This window comes from Calypte anna, chromosome 28 (assembly GCF_003957555.1).
Source record: "Calypte anna isolate BGI_N300 chromosome 28, bCalAnn1_v1.p, whole genome shotgun sequence".
Classification (NCBI taxonomy): domain Eukaryota; kingdom Metazoa; phylum Chordata; class Aves; order Apodiformes; family Trochilidae; genus Calypte; species Calypte anna.
The window spans coordinates 3,618,584-3,637,636 of record NC_044273.1 but is presented as its reverse complement, the minus strand read 5'-3'; the positions used below and the strand labels follow the sequence as shown (position 1 = coordinate 3,637,636).

Here is a 19,053-nt window from a genome sequence, read left to right as displayed (position 1 = left end):
CTCAGCGCGGCCCCCGGGAGGTGACAGCCCCCCGGGACCCCTCATCCGATGACAGCCCCGGAGCCCCTCATCCTCGGGGCTCTGCCAGCCCTCCAGCTCCCCTCAGCCCTGGGGAGGTGACAGCCCCCGAGTGCCCTCACTCTCGGGGTTTCGGGGGTATGTGTGTGTGTGTGTGTGTGTGACCGTCCCCGGTGTCTTCGGGGCGGTGCCAGCCCCGGGGGGAGCAGCGCGGTTCCCCGGTTCCCCCCGCTCGTTCCTGCGCCTTTAACGCGGCCGCTCCCGCCGCCTCCCAGCTCGGGGCCCGGCGGCAGCGGCGCAGCGAAGATGGCGGAGTCCGGCGGGGCCGAGTTCGGAGCCGAGCGGCCCAGCAGGTGAGCTGGGACCGGGGCGAGGCCTGGACCCGGGGGTCCGGGAGGCGGCGGGGCGGGGTTCGGGGCCCGGCCCGCTTGGGCCGCGGTGACGGGCGGGGAGCGGCTGGGCCCGGTGGCGGCCCCGGTGCTTGGCAGCCTTCCTCCGGCGTGGATAAACCTCTCTGTGGTAATTGATTTTTATTTTTTTTTTTTTTTTAACTTGATTCTCGGCGTTGCTGCTCCCTGGGTGTCCAGGTGAGGCAGAGAACACAGCCCGGTGTCCTGAGAAAGGGTCGTGAGCGAGGCCAAAGGGCCTCTGAAAGATAATGATAATAATTAATAATAATGCTTTGGTGGTGGAGTTCCTGAGGAGGGAGGCTCTAAAATCGAGAATATCGTGAAGCACACATGGACCCTGCTTGTCTAGGGCTTGCAGAACCACTGGTGTGGTGGGTTTAGGCAGACAGCAGGTCTGTAGGTTTGCAGGGACCCCCAGATTTGTGGTGTTTCTGTAGCCCCTCGCACCCCCCCGGCTGCAGACCCCTCCCTGGGTCACTGCTTTGGGTCCCTGTGGGGTCACCCAGCCTGGGAAGGCAGCAGAAAGCTGATGGTGGTACCTGGGAGGGGGCTCTGCTGGGTGGGTGTTGGTTGTGGTACCTGTTTGTGGAGGAGTTTCTGTTCCCCAAAAGGTGGTTTTTGGTTTTTTGGTTTTTTGTTTTTTTTTTTTCATCTGTGGTTATCCCCGAAGTTGCCGCCTTGGACAGTGTTTGGAAAGTTGTGTTGTCTGTCTCTGGGCTGGGCTGTCAACTTGTCACTTGGCTTCAAAGCATCATTTGTTCTCAACTTAACTTTCCCTGCGGTCGCTCCTGAAATAACCACCTTGTGTGTCACACCACGGAGAGGGAAGTTCCTACAGTCATTGTACAGCTCTGGAGAAGCCTGTCTGAATTCTCACCTTACATGTCAATACATTATTATTTTTTTCTTTGTAAGCTATCTGCTGTGCTGCCTGGAGCAATTCATTTTATCTCTCTGTACCTCCTTTTTCTCCCCTCTCAGAACAGGAACAGCAGCAATTCTTTCACACCGGTGTCTCTAGGGCCACTGGCTTGGGAGGTTCTCAGTGCTGGGTGTGTAGCAGTGAGAAATGGAAGTCATTTGTTTTAGGGCCATGATAAATCACCCAGACTGGAGCTGCAGAAGTTTTGTTCCCTGACCTGTAGCTCCATCGGGTTCCCCATGGCTGCCTGCTCAGGGTTTTCTTTGTTCAAGTAAAGCCCCTTGAAATTGGGGTACTGCTTCTTGTTGGGGGTTACTCATCTGTTTTTAAGGATGGATTTACCAGGGAATGCAGAGGAGAAACCTGATGGGGGATGGTGGACACCTTCCATCATTTCTCTGGAGCAAGAAGAAAAACTGAAGGGCATTCCCTGTCAGCAGTGATTCCTTGTTGAGTGCTCCCACTCGGGACTTTTTTGCACTCACAATTTACTCTCTAAGGCAAAAGGACAAAGTCCTCTCTTGCTGTTCCACACATGCCATTTGGGTGCTGCACTGTTACTCAAACAGCACGGGCAGAATTTCCATCTTTGGAGTTGCTACCGCGTGGCTGGTGCTGGGTACCCGTGAGTGCACTGCCTTCCCCAGAGCATGGAAATTCACTTGTCTGCTGGGGATCCTCTGCTTGCATTTGATAAAGAACACACAGTGCGAGATGGTGTGGACAAAAAGGCTCTCGACACACTGATGGTATGAGATAAGGAGGGGTTTGTGCACTGAAAAGCAAGTGGCACAAATCTTCTATTTGGAAATAAACGTGTTTTTTTTTTCCTCTTCTCTCTCTCTCCTTTCTTCCTCTGTGGATAAAGTTTCATGAGTTACAAATGGGTTTAATATTTTACTCCCAGCCTCTGGTATCACGTGGAGGTTGAGTTTCAGGCTACATAATTCACTCAGTGCTGCTCCTGAAGACATGATCTGAGACTGGTGAGGAGGTGATTGCAGAGGAAATGCTGAACCCCATTGGTACCCTTGGTATGAGAAGCCCTCGGTGCTTCAGCCAGTGAGGTGGTGAGGTGGGGTTGTACAAGCAGCATGGCAAAGATCTTGGAAAAATGTCTTTTCAGATGCTCCAGAGGATGCTATCATGCAGGTCTTTCAGCAGGAATTCATCAGGGCTCTTCAGGAGACCTGCATGTCTCTCAAATTGGGAATAATCCCTCAAAGAAAGGAAAGCAGCCAGGTTGTATAAACACTTCTGAAAAACCTCCCTAAAACTGTTACACAGGGGTGTGTTTGCTGCAACCCATCCCATCCCTCAGCCCCAGAATGAATGAGTGAGGGAGACCTGCAGGTCTTCCTTGGCTCCAAGTACATCTGTCTGGGTTCACATCTAGAAAAAGTCGACCTGAACTCCCTGAACCTTCTTCCTTCTGAAGAAAGTGGTGGGAGTAAATGTACAGGAGGATGGAGTAAAACCATCTTGGGGAAGATAATGACTGTGAGTCTGCCCTGCTTTTGTGTTCCTGTAATCTTCTGTAGCTTCAGTCTTCAATTAGACTATTTTTTTTTTCCTTTTGAAAGGGTTCAAAGTTTAGTTTTGTGTGGCTTCTACATTCTATCCTCTGCCACATGGCAATTTTAAGGCAGCTTTAGTTGTTAGGTCTTGTGGTGTAAATGTTTTAACTCTAATTGAATCACTGTAAAAAAAAATAACGGGTGCTTTGGGTTTCAGTGTTGGGAGACTTCTGAGATGAAGGTTTTATTTAGCCCCAAAGTAAACTTCACTGATTCTTTAAAGGTTCCTGTCTTACCTCCAAGTGTGTCTTAGCTTCTTAAGGAAGAGCCTGGCATCACAGGACAGTGGCTAAGGAATCTTATCCAGTTTCTTCTGATGAACTTAAAACAGGGATCTGTAATCCTGAAGAAAAGTTGTTGCTGCACTTCTGGGGGTCTTCTGAGGTTATTCCCTTTGGGTGATGCAGGGAGGGTGGCACTGAGCTGTCCAAGATGTTGGGAAACATGATGTTTAGGGTGGGCACAAGCCCATCAGGTGGTAAGGGCAGAGGATTTAGGTAACAAGGGAAAGGGGCTACAGTGGCAGTAAGAGGATTTGATTCTGGAATGGAATTGCAACTGGTGTGCTGATGGCAAGTGCCAGGGCAGCTGCTTGCATCTGCTGGAAAACACCAGTTGTTTAATGTGCATTAAGAGGGTGGTGGGCTTTTCTTCTGTTTGTTGTTTCATCATTTCAGGTTGCTTTTCCCTAAGATCCGAGCAGCTCCCAGGTGGTAATCTGGAGGGTGGAGGCACAGGGTGAGGAGAGGCGTGCTGCAGTGCACTGCATGCTGTAGTACCTGCTCTGTGTGGAAACAGTCCTGGCCTTTTTATTGCAACACTGCCCAGAGGATGCAGCTGGGTGGCACAGAAACAAGCTGAGACAAACCCTGCTCCAGGTCCCTCCTAGGCTGATGTTGAAGTGTTTGGGGTTTTTTTCCAGGGTGCGTAGCGAGGAGCCCGGTTGTGTGGGAGAAGGGATTTTCTTGGGTGGGGGAAAACTTGGGGAGCTGTTAGGAGCTGCTGGCAGAGCTGAAACAGGCCATCAGAAACATCACTCAGCCACCACTGAAGCTCTGAGAGGTTGGGAAGCTGAGCCAGGTCCTGAGGGAGCTGTGGGTGAAAGCCGTGCCCCCCGTCAGCTTCGCGCCGTTCCCAAAGGCCGAGACGCGACCCCGGAGTGGGGTGGGTGGAAGGGCAGAGGTGGAGGGAAGAGTGATGTGATCTCCAGAAGGCCACTTTTGGGGTGGCCTTGGTGGCTCTGCTGTGCTTCCCCACACCACTAGGTGCCTCTCGGCCTTTGCACAGAGGCTCTGCCACGGGTGCTGCTGGGAGAGGTGTGCAGGGGATGGCAGGCACAGAAAAGAAATCCACCGCCGCGCTGGGTTGTAAAAGGATGGTTCTGCCCTTTAAAAAAAATGATTATTTTTTGCCTTTTTTTTTTTTTTTTAGATCCGGCATGGCTGTAGCTTTCCTATTCCTCGAGCTGGGGGTTGGTTTTTACTGTAAGGGTTTATGGTTGGGGGAAAGGTGGGACTGTTTAAGGCAGCGCTGTCAGCAGAAGTGGATCAAGTCCATACTCAGCCGTGGACCCTGGACACACAGACAGATTTTACATGGTGTAAAACCCACTGTCCTTCTGGGGGTCCTTGTGTGGCTGGCTGAGCTCAGGAGCAATGGAGAGCAGCTGATTTTTTCATTGCTGTGACACTGCCTGGGGCTGCCAGAGTAATTTATGTGCTTCGAGTGATTTTTATATTTGCTCAGTTTGTTCCTGGCTCAGCAGGATTAGGGTTGGGGCTGACAAGAATATAATCATGGGAAAGTTTGGGGGGGTGGGGTAATATCTTCCCATTATTGCTTATTGTAAAAATCCAGGTTGGGGGTGTGGAAGGGCAGGGGGGTGGTAGTGATGGGTGATGTTTCCTCTCTGCTGCTGGAGGAGGTTTTGGGCAGGAAAATCCCTGTACAGGGCAAGATTCTCTATGGTTGCTCTGGATATGGGTAAGAGAGGAAAGAAATGGCAGATCATGACATTTTCTGTCCATTCAAGACCCCAGTGTGTAAATTTGGACTGGAGGATCCCTTACCTTTTTTTTTTTGGTTGCTCCAGTGCTCCAGGCCAGCCATCTTTTGACAGATAACCACTTTTATTAGTGCTTTTAGCAGAAACCAAAATCCCACCTCCTTTGGCTTGCAAACAACCTGGGAGCAGAATCTATCTGTGTGTCTGCTGGGCCCTGTGTGAGTCCAAATCAGAAAAAAAAGAAAAAAACATAGACTTGGAAATGTGTCTGGGGACAAAAAAAAAATATTAAAAAGAAAAAGTTGAAAAGGCTTCAACTTGCTGCCTTACCTTTGGGTTATGGAGTTTCCTTGGGAGAAGTAGAAGGTAGATGAGCAAAGAAAGGGAGCAGTAGGAGCTGATTCTGAAAGCACTTAAAAATGAAATACTAAAATACCTCTTGGCTGGTGTGAAATGTGTCTTTAATTGTTGTTTTCACCAAATGCAAAGCTGAAGCAGGCGTGGGTTGTCCAGCAGTGGGGTGTGGAAGGCCAGCAGCACCCATTCCAATCCCAGCGTTGGGCAGTCTGTCTCCTGAGACCTCAGTTCCCTCTTTGTGAGAGGGACAAGCCTGAATTACAAATAAAAAAGCTTGGTTTGTTGAGCTTTTTTTTTTTTTTAAGAAAAAGAGTCCACTTCCCTTGTTCTCCCTTTGCCAATTGTTAACTTGCCTTCAGTTCTGAGACTGGAGAGAGAATTTTCAGACTTCACTCCCCAGGCATTTTGCAGAAGACCTTTGTTTTCACACCAAGTTTCACTCCTTCTAAAACTCAGCCCCATCTGTAATCACTTTAGTTGAGCACTCCAAATTGCTAGTCACTTCTAAATAGAGATGTTAGTCTCAGGCTTTCCACTTGTGTTTATTCCCTGGGATGAAAGAGAGGGTGGCAGGAGAGGAAAGTGAGTGGGGGCAGAGGAGAGAAATAGGAGGAATTAAGAGAAGGAGGTGGAAAAGGGAACAAAGAAATCGATTAAAGGAGATTGCTTGCATATCTTTCCTAAAGATGATGATGTTCTGCTAGAAAGCATCTCCTTCATTCCACGTGTTAGTATTGAATTAGTTGGTGGTCATTAAGTGCTTCTTGTTGTTGCTAATTTGGACAGGGAAGCTCTGGTAAATGTTATTTCCATGGGGTTCTGGTGACAATCCTGCTTGCTGCAAAGTAGGTTAAGAGGGCAGGTATTTTTAAGTCACATTTCCTGGCAGTATCTTACCTGCCTTGCACCCAAACTTCAAGGAATCCTCTCAGTGCCCTTTGCTGAGGGGTTGCAAAGGCCACAGGAGTGTTGGCCAAACATCCTGATAAGAGTCCATGAAACAGAAGAGACCTCTGGACTACAGTGAAGTCTTCAGTAAGGGTTGAACCTTTTTGCCCTAATGTACCATTTGTTAGTGTGAGGTGCTGGAAAGTAATTTTCATCATTTGGGCATGTGATATAAAGCCCAGGATCTGAAATATTACAGTAACCATGGCTACCAGTGACTTATCTGAGGGAGTTTGACTTTTGTTTTGATTTTAAGTGTCTTAATTGTAGTTTAAAAATCAGAATCTGAATGTGTTTTTTACTTAGGCATGAAACTAAAGGCATTAAATGATTTGCATTATTAAAATATCTGTAATGCTGCCTTTCAAAGCTTCTTGAGAAGGTCCTTAATATTCATACCTTATATTCTAAATCAAGTTCCTCTTCAGCTTTATGGTAGTTCTGCTGCTCTCAGATTTCTTGCAGGTTTGATTGCTCAGAAGGTGCCTTGCTGGCTATTTTGCAATCCTCAGGCCTTTTTTTTTTTTTCTTTTTACCCCCAGAAAAGCTGTGGCACAACATAACTTGGGTGCATGCAAGCAAGCACACACACACACACACACACACACTGCTGCTTTTCCTCCCTCCTCTTTTGTACCCCAGCCATGCCCTGCAGGGTCCCACCTTTCCAGCTCATGTTTGCCTGCTGGAAGTTTGCCCTGCTTGGAAATCTTGCCAACCCCCTCGACTTGCTCCAGCAGGAAAAAATTAAAGCAAGCACCACCTGCCCTGAGAACAGAGGAAATGGGGATGTTAGCAAGGATGCTGAAGTGGGATGCTGGCCCTCCTCTCAGGGAGGACCCTGGTGTAGGAGAAGAGGATGATGATGATGATGATGATGATGATGACAGCAGTCATGTAGGCAAAGGTTGTTCTTATTTAATTCAATCACTGAAATGTTATAATCTGGCCTGGTATAATTCTCTCCATTTGGAGTCGGGCAGGAGTTGCAAACAGGCTGAAATATGAACTCAAAGCTTGGTAAGCCTTTAATTCCAGCTTTGATGTTTTTAATCATCAGGACAGATTTGGTAGAAATGATTCATTAGCTTGAAACACATCTCGGGTTACACGTGAGCGTGTGGAGATCCCAGGAGGCAGGGACAGGGGACCCTTGTTCTTTGGCACTTTCTTTGTGCCTCTTCTGAACCGATTCTTGAAGTAGGGCCCTTGAATGTCTCTCAGCCCATCAGCTTTAGCAGCCTCTTGCCCTGGCTCCAGATGCCTCCTCGCTGCATCTGTTTCTGGTCAGCAAATGAAGCAGAAACATGTCAGCCACGGATGTGGGCAGCGTGCTTGGGGCAAGGATGAGCACATGGCCTGCAATAGGTGCAGCAGGAGGAGAACTGCTGGGCTTGTTTGCCTTCCCTGCCTGCTGTCTGCCTGGAACCACTCCCTTAACCCTTGCTTTAACATTCTCACGAGCCTGCCACCTGCCTAGGGGGTTTTTTTGGGTTGATTTTCCACGAGCTCCGTCCATCTCCGCCACGCTGAACTCTCTCCTGCAGTGACTGGAGAGGATTGAAAGTAATCTGGCTTCAGAGCAGCAGCTTGGAGACAAATCCTCAATCCCATTACATGTTCCCTGGCAGTTCCTTTTTTGAAAATCAGGTGCCAGGGATGTGATCAGAGCTGTTGAGGCTGCTGCCCGCCATGGATGCTGACCCTCTGGAGTCAACATCTCTGGTGGGTTCCACCTGCCCCACCATTCCTGTGAGGGATGCAGTGAGGGGAATATAAAGATGCCTTTCTACATGTTAAGTGGGATTTCTGTGCCTGGAAAGTCATCTTTATACCAATACATTCATATTGGAGGCCCCATCCCCTGAACATTTGCAGATCCCCATGAAGCCCACGGGACCTGCAGTGGAAGTGCTGCTTGGTGTGAATGGGATCGATTTCTTTTTTATGTTTTCCATTTTTTTTCAAAGGATAAATTGGACTAGGTGCTGCCAGGCAACTTGACTCTGTGCCAGGCTGGGGTGCCAAAGGATGGCCCAGCCACAGAGCTCTGCAGCAGGATGAGGACTTCACTCAGTGCCGTCCGTTTGAGGACAAAGAGGAAAAACCGAGGAAAATTCCCAAAGCTCTCCAGCCCTGCCTCCATCAGAGAGGGAAGGGGGAAGGAAGAATAAACACTTTCTCACTATTGTGTGATGAAAGGCATGTTCTGAACTGCTGAGGAGTGGATGCAACTCTTCCCAAGTTTTCCTGCCAGGCTGTTTCTTCTGCAACAAATTGTCGAGCAACAAGTACACGGCAGCTCCAGAGCTCACATAAGACAGGGACAGCTTCACAAAGGCACTTTCAGATGTTCAAGGTTTCCTTTTGTCCTTTTTTTAAAATCCTTTTTATTTTTCTCTTTTTCAAGTCTCTTGAAACCCAGCTGCTGCCTCTCTCCTCCCTCTGTTCCTGTGGCAGCTCAAGGCAGCACGGTGCTCACTGGTGGCACAGCCACCTGGCTTGAGCCAAGCCTGCTTTTATCAGAGTCCTTTTCCCTAACCCCACTGCAAACAGTTTGTAGCTGTTTTCTCACCTCTCACCCCACCCTTTGGTTTTTTGGGGGGTTTTTTTGGTTTTTGGTAACATCTCTTGATTTCCCATGCTTTGTGTGGATTTTATTTTGCTTCCAGCTTATGTGTTTCATTGTAAAATTCAGGTTTGGTTTGGTTTGGTTTCCTCAGGCTGGAGAAAACTTGACATTATCAGTGCTTCTCTTACTGTTATGTTTTGTTTTGTCTTTTTTTGTTGCCCTGGAGGATTGTGTAATCATTGGATCCTTTTATTCTATACCTGTAAACAGACAAAGGAACGGGTACAGGGAGTTTTTCAGGGGTACTGTTCACAATTACCCATTGAAATGCACATGCAAACACGTTTATTCCAGCACAGAAATATGTACCTGCCCAGATTTAGTCCTCCATCTACTTTCAATTTACACACTGCTTATTAACAGTGCCTGTAAAAGTTCATGGAGAAAAAACTAAAAGTGAAAAAAAAAATAAAAAAATAAAGAGGAATGTTTGTTCAGGTAAAGCTGCTTGTTTGGAGAGGCTCCCGCCCAGGGAGGGTTGTGGATATAGTGAAAGCCCTTAGGCTGGGAAAAGGAATATTTACAATTGGTCTGCTAAAAAAAAAATAAAAAAAAATGCTGAAGACTGTTCCCCTGAGAAGAATCTTGTAGGAGATGGAGTCTCACAGTAAACTCTGGAGTTCCCAGTTCCCAGACAGAGCTCTGTGTGTGTTTTACCTGAGCAGCCTGAAGCAAAATGCTTCTGCTCAGTGACTGATAATGTGGTCAGAGGCAAAATAATTTCCTTGCTTATCCTCTACATTTCCTCCTTTTGAGTCCAACGAATCAAAGCCATTGTTCCAGAGAGGAGAGGAAAATGAGCTGGACCTGCTGAATATTCATGCACTCCCTGCTTCCAGTCTGCTTCCCCCTTCACCATGGGAAGAGCTGGACTGGATAGATGTTTCTTGGCTCGTGGAGTCATGGATAAAGGTCTTGTCAGCAACTGACTTTTTGCTAATCCTTTTTATTATAGGAAGGATGTTGTAGCTCTGCTCTCTTCTCTGAACTCAGGTTTTTTTAGTCTGCTTCAACTTGAAAGTCAGAATTTCAGCTCAGTGCTCCAAGAAGCACAGCTGGCTGGTATCGGGCATCCCAGTAGGAACTCATGGATTTTGAGGCACGTTCCCAGGCCTGAGGAATTTTAAAACAGAGTGTAAAGATTTGATATCTGCATCCTCCAGTATCCCAAAATTGCTCTAGAGCTCCTCACACAAAGCATCTGCCCTCACGGGGCTCTGATGAACATCACAGATTTCCCCTCACTCGCCTCTTCGGTAAAGCTTGCAGGAAATTGCAATCCAATAAGTTGGGAAAGGAGCAAGTCCTGTCCATTGTTCCTGATTGTGTGAGGATTGTTTACATCCCCTTTTTGGTTATCCCATCTCCCTGACTCTTCTCTGACCTTGCCTACTTGTTTTGTCCATTGTGCCTGGCTTTCGTTATTGTTTAGGTAGCAAGGGGTGGGATTGTGCAGCCCCTTGGGCTCAGTCTCTCTGTTGGTTTTGGGGGCTTTATTGGTTTCTTCTGCCTAAATAAAAACACCTTTTAAGCACAGGAGTAAGTGGACTCTCCCACTGTGGGTTAGGAGCAAGTAATGCAGCTTTGCAGATTCAGTCTGCCCTGCCTGGGATTTTTTATGCCACTATTCCCTCAACTGTTCCTTCAAATACAGAAACCAAAGAGCGGTTTTGCTTCTGGAAACGGAAACCCTCATCCTGAATCCTGAGCCCTGGGCGTGTTTTCTTCCCAGGAGGACTCGGATCTTGATCCTGACAAGTAGTTCAGAGTGGAGTTCAATTTGCCTATGACTTTAGGATGCTGTTGGTGGGAGCAGACCCCTCGGGCAGGCAGGGCAGCGCTCCTGCCTTGCTCAGGAAACCCGCAGCCTCCTCCTCCTCCTTCTTTTCCTCCTGTGCAGAGACAACTGCTGATGTTCACCTCCCAGGGCAGCCCTTCCACTGACAAGTGCATCCGAGGCCAAGTGATGCTCCCTACTCTGGGAAACATGTGCGAGAGGCATTGGGAAAACCAAGGAAATATTTACACTGGGAGGGGACTGTTTACAGTGTAGCTCAAACAGTTGACGTTATTTAGAGCAGCCGGGGCTGGGTAATATTTTGTTTTTTGCTCTTCTCCTGGGGGTCAGGCAGAAGGAAAGGATCAAACAGGGCTAGCAGGGCTGGCCTTGGACGGGCTGGAGATTCTAACAGCTGCAGTCAGGAAAGGTGATGAGAAGAATAAGCAACTGTGATTCAGCCTCATGGTTGACGTCAAGGTCAGGGTGGACCCTGGGGTAGTTGTAGCGTGGGGACACCACTTTTCATTGGAGGTTTTGGCTGTGGATGGTCTCTGAAGCCCCTGCGTGCTGCAGCAGGGTGGGTTTGTCAGTCATGCAAAAGTCTAACTTCCAACATTTGGAAATCTCCTTTGTGCTGGGAGAAGGGAATCCAAGAGAGGTGCTGATGCCGTGATGTTCCGTGTGGCTGGCGAGCTGGGAATTTGCTCTCCAACTGCCTCGTGTTACAGTCTCCTCCCCAGCATGCTTTGTAGGTATACCACATATTGTTTTAATTTCAAACCAGCCTGTCTCTCTTGTTCTGTTTTTAGCATGGCTGACAAGAACAGCACCCTGAAATGCACGTTCTCTGCTCCTGGCCACAGCACCACTCTACTGCAGGGACTGGCCTCGCTCCGAGCTCAGGCTCAGCTGCTTGATGTCATCCTCACTATAAATAATGAAGTGTTTCAGGTTCATAAAGTTGTCTTGGCTGCCTGCAGTGACTATTTCAGGTGAGAATCTGATAGGGAAGCAGGCATTATTACCTTTCCCATTGGTTTTCTGTTTCCCCATCCTCTCCCACCCCAACCTCCCCATCACACCCCAAAATCCTCCCCCCACACACGACCCTTTGGAGGGCTGGTTTGCCCCACAGATGTTGGTGGGGTTACCTGCAGGCATGCAGAGGCTCAGGGTCATTCTCCCTGCACACAGATGAGGTTTGTTTTGAATAGAGCTGCTGGGCCAAGATGCAAGTTCAAGCTCAGGTCTTGAACCCACCTCAGCAGCTTTTGCCCTGCAGCTACTTGAGCTGACTGCAAAGTGGCAGCCAGGGCTCTGAAATGAATCATCCCATTGAAGAACCCTCCTTTGTAAAGACACCATTGTAAATACACTCAGGTTATCTCTCAATACCACTGATCTGTCTGTAGTGCTGCCTGGGAGCACGAAGCATTCTGTGTGTCTGTGTCCCAGGCCCTCTGGAGATAGAGAATTGTCCCATCTTGTGTGGGTGGAAAACTGGAGCATGGAGATGAGGTTTCTCAACCAAATTAATGTAGAGTGAGCCAATATCATAGCAGGAAATTCAGTTTTAAGCAGAAACACGTAGTCATCCATTTTGCCTCTGTCAGACTCCTTTGGAAGAGTTCTCTGACTTGGAGTGACTTTTCTTTGGAGTTAAGGATCTTTGGTAGAACCAGCAGCAGTATCAAGTGAGGGGCATGCTGGAGGCAGTGGGTGGAGGGAAGGCTCAAAACAAGAGAGAGCTCGACCTGGGTGTTGTTCTGGACTGCAAGGAAGGGTGGAGAAGGGCTACATGGGGTTTGCAATCTCTTCACCTGTAGGTTCCTTCCTGACCCGAGCAACCTTGTTCAGTGAGCAGGTAACAAAGGACTTGAGTGTCCCTTGGCATTTCTCTTCTCTCCTTCACCCATTTCTTCAGTTGCTCTGATGCCATCTGATGTACACACCTATTTCCTAGGCTCTTCCCTTCTCTCTCCCTTTGGTAACATAAACCTTCCAAGCTTAGCCCTCTCTCTAACAGGCATGCAATTAATGATGGAGCTGATCTCCCACCAAATGCTAATGGCACTATTTGTATTCATAAATGCTGGATGCAATGCCACTGCCAGTGTGTTTTCACTGTCAAAATATAATTGCTGAGTAGGTTTCTTGTTATAACTTCTGTGGTGCTAAGGATGGTTGTCTTGGGGAACAATGGCAGAATAATCTAGCTTTTGAAAATACTCTTTTTAATGAAAAAAAAAAAAAAAAAGAGGGGGGAAAGGGGGGAAAAGGAGTGAAATGGAGGCATTTATATAATCAGCATTTTAGAACCATAACCCTTTTTAAAGGAATTGCATTCTGTTTGATGATTTGTCTTCATCATGGCAACAGGAATGCTTTTTCTTTCCTGATGCACATTCAGCTCTGCTCAGCTAAGGCACGAGTCCACATGTGTCTGCAGATCCTCTAGGGCTGGGGATCAGGGCCACGTGCTGTTCTGGGCCAGGGGATGTGCAGGGGGATTTGAGCAGAATGCTCTCATCTGCTGGAGAGACAAATAATTGCCAGCAGGATTCCTGGTCACTCGGTTACAGAAAGCTGATTTCATATGGAGCTATTTCCTTATTTAGGTCATTTAGGATTTCTTGGGTTTATGCTGGGAGGCAGCAGGTTTCCTAGCCTGGTTTGGACAGGAAACTCAGAACTCCTGTCTTTTGACAGCGTTCCCAAGATATTCCTTTGTTCCCATGTTGAGCAAGGTCTGTTTAGCATTTTTTCTGACTGACTTGCACCTTAGAGCCACTGCAGGTTCCCAAGGCAGCTCTGACAACCCCGTGCCTTCCTCTTTTCCACCTTTCTGATGGAAAAGAACAGGTTCTTGAGAGTGGAAAAACCAGCCTAAAATGTGTAGGTAGCTGCCAGGCTTCTGTGTGACAGAGGAGGACGTGGAGGAGGGCAGGGAACGGGGCAACTCCGTGTCCTTCCAACAACCCACCTTGACTTTGGCTTCCCCAGAGCTGCTCAGCTACTGCTTGTTGAGTACTACCCAGAGCACAGCCCCCCCCGAGCTACCCGTGGGTAACAAAGAACTGCTGAAATTCAACAGAAAGGTCTAAAACCCCCCAAAAATGGGGTTACATCCCCATCGGATCCACAGCCCTGCTCCGGAGGAGCGGTTTACGAGACGTCTGCGCGCAGTCCTTGGCGGGGTGTGTGCTTCCTGTGGAATTTTGAAGCCTCCCAAGGAGGTGATCCAGGGCCTAATCTCAGCGTGGCCTGGTCAACCGATGTGCTTGCAGCTGTGCTGTAAGGAAACCTTGGGTTTTATTTCTTTATTTGTTTAATTGCCCGTTAACCCCCTGCCGTCCTCCTGCAACGTGACGGAGCCTTCCCGAAGCGGCTGCGACTCCTGTTTTTCTGAAGTTGTTGGGGATGAACCTCGGAGGGGTCTGTTTGTGATTTCCAGACTGCCCAGGAGATGTGTGTTGCATCTGTAATATTTAAGCTGCTTTTGTAGCTTTTGGTTATCCCAGTCCATAGCCTTGGCCCAAGCTGGGAGGCTCTCAGACCAGAGTGTTCCTGCTTCATCCTGACAGACCCTGTGTACTTCAGCTCCTCAGGATGTGATTATTGATCTGTGGTGGTGCAGATCCTGTTGTATCATTTGGTTGTTGAGTATCATGGATTTATTGGTGTCCAGAGTACCACCCTCCCTGCTCTGGTAGCTCTGTCTGCTTCTTGAAGCTCTGTGCTGTGGTCCAGTAGGGTCGAATAAAACTTGACTTGCTGCTGGCTGGATGCTGCTTCTCAGGGCGCTGTTTGTGTAAGGAATTGCAGACTCTAATTTCTCTTGGCTTTTAGAGATTTCTCTGTGATTTATTCTCCCATTCCCCCACCCTCCCTGAAAGAATCAGTGTGTTTAAAACCAGAAAAAAAAACCCAAATAAAATTCTGAAGCCATACATCATTTTAAAAGAATTTTTCCTTTGTGTTTTTGACCTCCAGGGCAATGTTCACAGGTGGGATGAGAGAAGCCAGCCAAGATGTGATCGAACTGAAAGGTGTTTCTGCAAAGGGCCTGAAGCACATCATAGACTTTGCCTACAGTGCTGAAGTGACTCTTGATCTTGACTGCATTCAGGATGTGCTGGGAGCTGCTGTCTTCCTCCAGATGGTGCCTGTCGTGGAGCTCTGTGAAGAATTCCTGAAGTCTGCCATGAGCGTGGAAACGTGTCTCAATATCGGGCAGATGGCCACCACCTTTAGCCTCTCATCCTTGAAGGAATCAGTCGACGCCTTCACTTTTAGACATTTCCTCCAGATCTCTGAAGAGGAGGATTTCCTCCACCTGCCTCTGGAGCGTCTCGTCTTCTTCTTGCAGAGCAACAAGTTGAAAAGCTGCAGCGAGATCGACCTCTTCCGTGCCGCCGTCCGCTGGCTGCAGTACGACCCCGGCCGCCGCGCCAGCGCCAGCCAAGTCCTCTGCCACATCCGCTTCCCCCTGATGAAATCCTCGGAGCTGGTGGACAGCGTCCAGACCTTGGACATCATGGTGGAAGACGTCTTGTGCCGACAGTATTTGTTGGAAGCCTTCAACTACCAGATCCTTCCCTTCCGCCAGCACGAGATGCAGTCCCCCCGGACCACCATCCGCTCGGACGTCCTGTCCCTCGTCACCTTCGGGGGCACCCCCTACACCGACAACGACCGCACCGTCAGCTCCAAAGCCTACTGCCTGCCCGAGCCCGGCGCCCGGCAGTTCAAGGAGCTGACGGAGATGGAGGTGGGGAGCAGCCACTCCTGCGTGGCCGTGCTCGACAACTTCGTCTACATCGTGGGAGGGCAGCACCTGCAGTACCGGAGCGGAGAGGGAGCCGTGGATATCTGCTACCGCTACGACCCCCACCTCAACCAGTGGCTGCGAATCCAAGCCATGCAGGAGAGCAGGATCCAATTCCAACTCAACGTCCTGCAAGGAATGGTCTATGCCACCGGCGGGAGGAACCGCTCGGGCAGTTTGGCTTCTGTGGAGAAGTACTGTCCCAAAAACAACGAGTGGACTTATGTCTGCTCACTGAAACGCCGGACCTGGGGCCACGCCGGGGCCACGGTGGGTGACAAGCTGTACATCTCGGGTGGGTATGGGATTTCAGTGGAGGACAAGAAAGCCCTGCACTGTTACGACCCCGCCGTGGATCAGTGGGAGTTTAAAACCCCCATGAATGAACCCAGAGTCCTGCACGCCATGGTGAGTGCAAACAAGAGGATTTATGCTCTGGGAGGCAGGATGGACCATGTGGACCGGTGCTTTGATGTTCTGGCTGTGGAGTACTACGTGCCTGAAACGGACCAGTGGACAACAGTCAGCCCCATGCGGGCCGGGCAGTCGGAAGCGGGGTGTTGTCTGCTGGAGAAGAAGATTTACATTGTAGGGGGTTACAACTGGCACCTGAACAACGTCACCAGCATCGTGCAGGTGTACAACACCGAAACGGATGAGTGGGAAAGGGACCTGCACTTCCCAGAGTCTTTTGCTGGGATAGCCTGTGCTCCTGTCATCCTGCCACAGGTCACCACCCAGAGGTAGCCACCTGCCACCTCCTCGGCCCCTCCAGCTGCTGTCCTGCATGTCACCAGGGTGCTGTGGTGTCCCTCTGGCGTGTGCCCACGGCTGTTGTGCATTTTGGGGGTGAGGGAAGGAGAAAAAACCACAAAAAAATCTTCTGTTCCCTCCTCCACAAAGCCCCTCCTCCTCTCCTGGAGTGTCCTGGCAAGCCTGTTTCCTCAGGAGCACTTGTCAGCTCGTTAGACTTCACAGATGTTACAGCTGGAAAAAGATTTTCTCTTTTTTTCTTGGATTTTTTTTTTTTTTTGGGGGGGGGGGGGAGTTTTGTGCATTTTGCCAACTTTTCATATTTTTAACAATGTTTCACACACTGCAAACACTGACAGCTCAGGAGCAACTAAGAACTGTGGTATGCTTTCAAGAGTTCAGGTGTGCTCCAAAAATCACTGTATATCACTTTGCTGGTTTTTAGCAAGCAAACAAACAAAAAAAACACCCAACAAAACCAAAACTCATATAACATACTGACCTCCAGAAGCAATAAAGGGACAGTGGGACCTAGAAGAGCTCAGGTGCTTGAATTAGGATTGCAAATTTTTGCTTTTCAAAGGTGACTCCTTTGGGGTTTTTTTTCCCCTTTCTGGAAGGGGAATCCCTGAACACCTCTGGTCCCCCTTGGTTCTTCCTTGCTTGGATTCCACTGCAGCTCCACGTCCCTTCCTCCCTTCTTCCAGACAGCAGCATGTCAGAAATTCTGCTTTAATTGGAGCATCCAGCTTTTGCAACACTAAAGCCATGTTGATAGCTTGATTAAATATAAATGGGCATGGTCGTTTTGATTTTATAACTGCCAAAAATTTCTTCAGCTTCACTGGCAATAAAAAGCCCTTTGTCAGGGCTGACCCAGGGAGGCAGAGGGCACCTGGAAGCTTGTGCCTCTGCCTTTCTGATCACTCCAATACACCTTCACCCAACTCTTTTTGGGCAGCAAAGGAGGCAGGTGCTACTTGTTCATCAGCTTGGAGGTTTTTTCTCCCTTGACTTGTAAATAAAATCCTTGGTGTTGTGATCTGAGGGAAGTCTTTTTGGGCAGAATGTTTGGATTTGTTGTTGTTGCCAGTGGGCATTTTAAATCAAGAGCTGAAGCTGACACTGTCTGTAAAAACTGTGTTTGCTACACAGAATGCTGTTACTGAACTTCCTCCTAGCCCTTTTATTTTCTAATTAATTTGACCAACTAAGGAACTGAAAGCTTTTATCAGGTATTCTGTTCCCAGGGCTTTGTTTTGTACCAGCAGAAGTTGGATTTTCACGTTTGCAGTCTCCTTTTGAGAGCAACTCTTGCATTCTGCTGTTAAATGACTACTGTGCTGTAACCTTGAGAGACACTACAGGATGTTTTGCTACTGAATCATTGAGCAGGTCTGTGGGAAGCATGAACTCCATACCTCAAATTCTCTTGAAGATCCTTTAATAACAAAAATCAAAGCACCTTTGGACCTGGTACAGTGAGGGGAGGTGCTCCTCACTTCAGCTTTCTAAATTTGAGTTCAAATGGTGCCTCGTTTCATCTCTTCCTATCTATCTGTTGGTTTGCCAGTAATAAATTAATGAAAAGTGGTTGTTGGTGTAGAGTGTGCTGAAGTCAGTGGGCAAGCTCTGCTCTGCAGCTCTCAGGCAGTTGATTGACTCCATTCTCTCTTCATTTGGGCTGGCATAGAAAGCCAGAAACACTGCAAAACAGTCTTGGCAGATAACAAGCCAATTTTGCAAGGATAAAATGTAACTCGAGGCGAGCTTCAAAGTTCCAAAAGAATGGATTTTCTGTTTTTTAATGCTTCCATATGGTTCTGAAAAGGGGAACAAATGGAAGGCTCCTTGCTTTCCTATTTACGGAATACAATTAATCCTCTGAGTGTGCCATTCCTTCACCATTGCTTTCCTCAAATATTCTTCCCTAATTTATTTATATTTTCCTACCAAAAGCATTGCTTGAGCAGCAACTGATGGTTTGGCTCTCCTCTAATAACCAAGATTTTCTGACCATGCAGCTGTAGTGCTCACAAGCCACATCAGATGCCTGGAAAAGCCATGGAGGGACCATAGCTGGCATCTCATCATCAGGAAACTGCTTTATTTTTCACTTCAAGCTTCCCAGGTACGTGCATGTGTTGAGGGCAAAGGGGAAAGAAAACCAAACCAAAAACCCTTGAAAAAAAAATGAAAAAGCATGTTTGCTCAACCTTGCAAAAATAAACATAACCTCATTGGAGAGGTGGCTTTGCAGATTGGAGGGTGCAGGAAGCCCTACTGTAACTGTATTTAAGGAACTCTTTAATAACTTAATAAACTACTTAATAAACTATTCCATTACCATGCCTGCGACCTGTGTTCCCATTCCCTGCCACGGTGGAGCAGAAGCTGGGCAAGGTTTCCAGATTCTCTCACCAAACCTCCAGCCCAAGCACCCCCTCTCTTTGTGACTGGAATGTGCTTTTTATAGCAATATAAATACTTCTTTTTCATAAGGTTAGCTGTAAATATTCGAGCTCTTCTAAATTTAGCAGGGACTGGCTGGAATATTTGTGGAAGTGCATTATCATCTGGGTTGATAATAGAATTTGGTTTAGCCTTGTGAAGTCTGGAGTTGGGGCTCTGGGCTGCTCTGGGCTGCTCTCTCTGCTGTTGGTCATCCTGAAAATAAATAAGTTTGATTTTTTTGCTGTGTTGCAAAAAGACTGCCAGACTTTTCAGAGAAATAACTGAATAACCATGCTTCCTGGAGTAAAAGCTTTACAGGATGCCCTGCACGGAAAACAAGTGGACTGGGCTCCTCTTTTTCTCTTCTTC

The 19,053-nt window shown here is 48.2% G+C and overlaps 1 protein-coding gene across 3 annotated transcripts; it reads left to right on the top strand.

Annotated features, from left to right (window-relative positions):
• The first annotated feature begins 239 nt into the window (after positions 1–239).
• KLHL26 (kelch like family member 26) lies at positions 240–17,869 on the top strand. 3 transcript variants are annotated; one of them, XM_030466426.1, is made up of 3 exons: positions 240–371; positions 11,459–11,641; positions 14,643–16,525. In XM_030466426.1, exons 1-3 carry the CDS (start codon positions 325–327, stop codon positions 16,222–16,224), a joined length of 1,812 nt encoding a protein of 603 aa, XP_030322286.1. In that variant the 5' UTR covers positions 240–324; the 3' UTR covers positions 16,225–16,525. The 3 variants fall into 3 exon arrangements, with proteins under 3 accessions (XP_030322286.1, XP_030322287.1, XP_030322288.1); XM_030466427.1 differs by lacking the exon at positions 11,459–11,641 and having other exon boundaries at positions 14,643–17,869; XM_030466428.1 differs by lacking the exons at positions 240–371; positions 11,459–11,641 and adding an exon at positions 479–537.
• Positions 17,870–19,053: the final 1,184 nt, after the last annotated feature.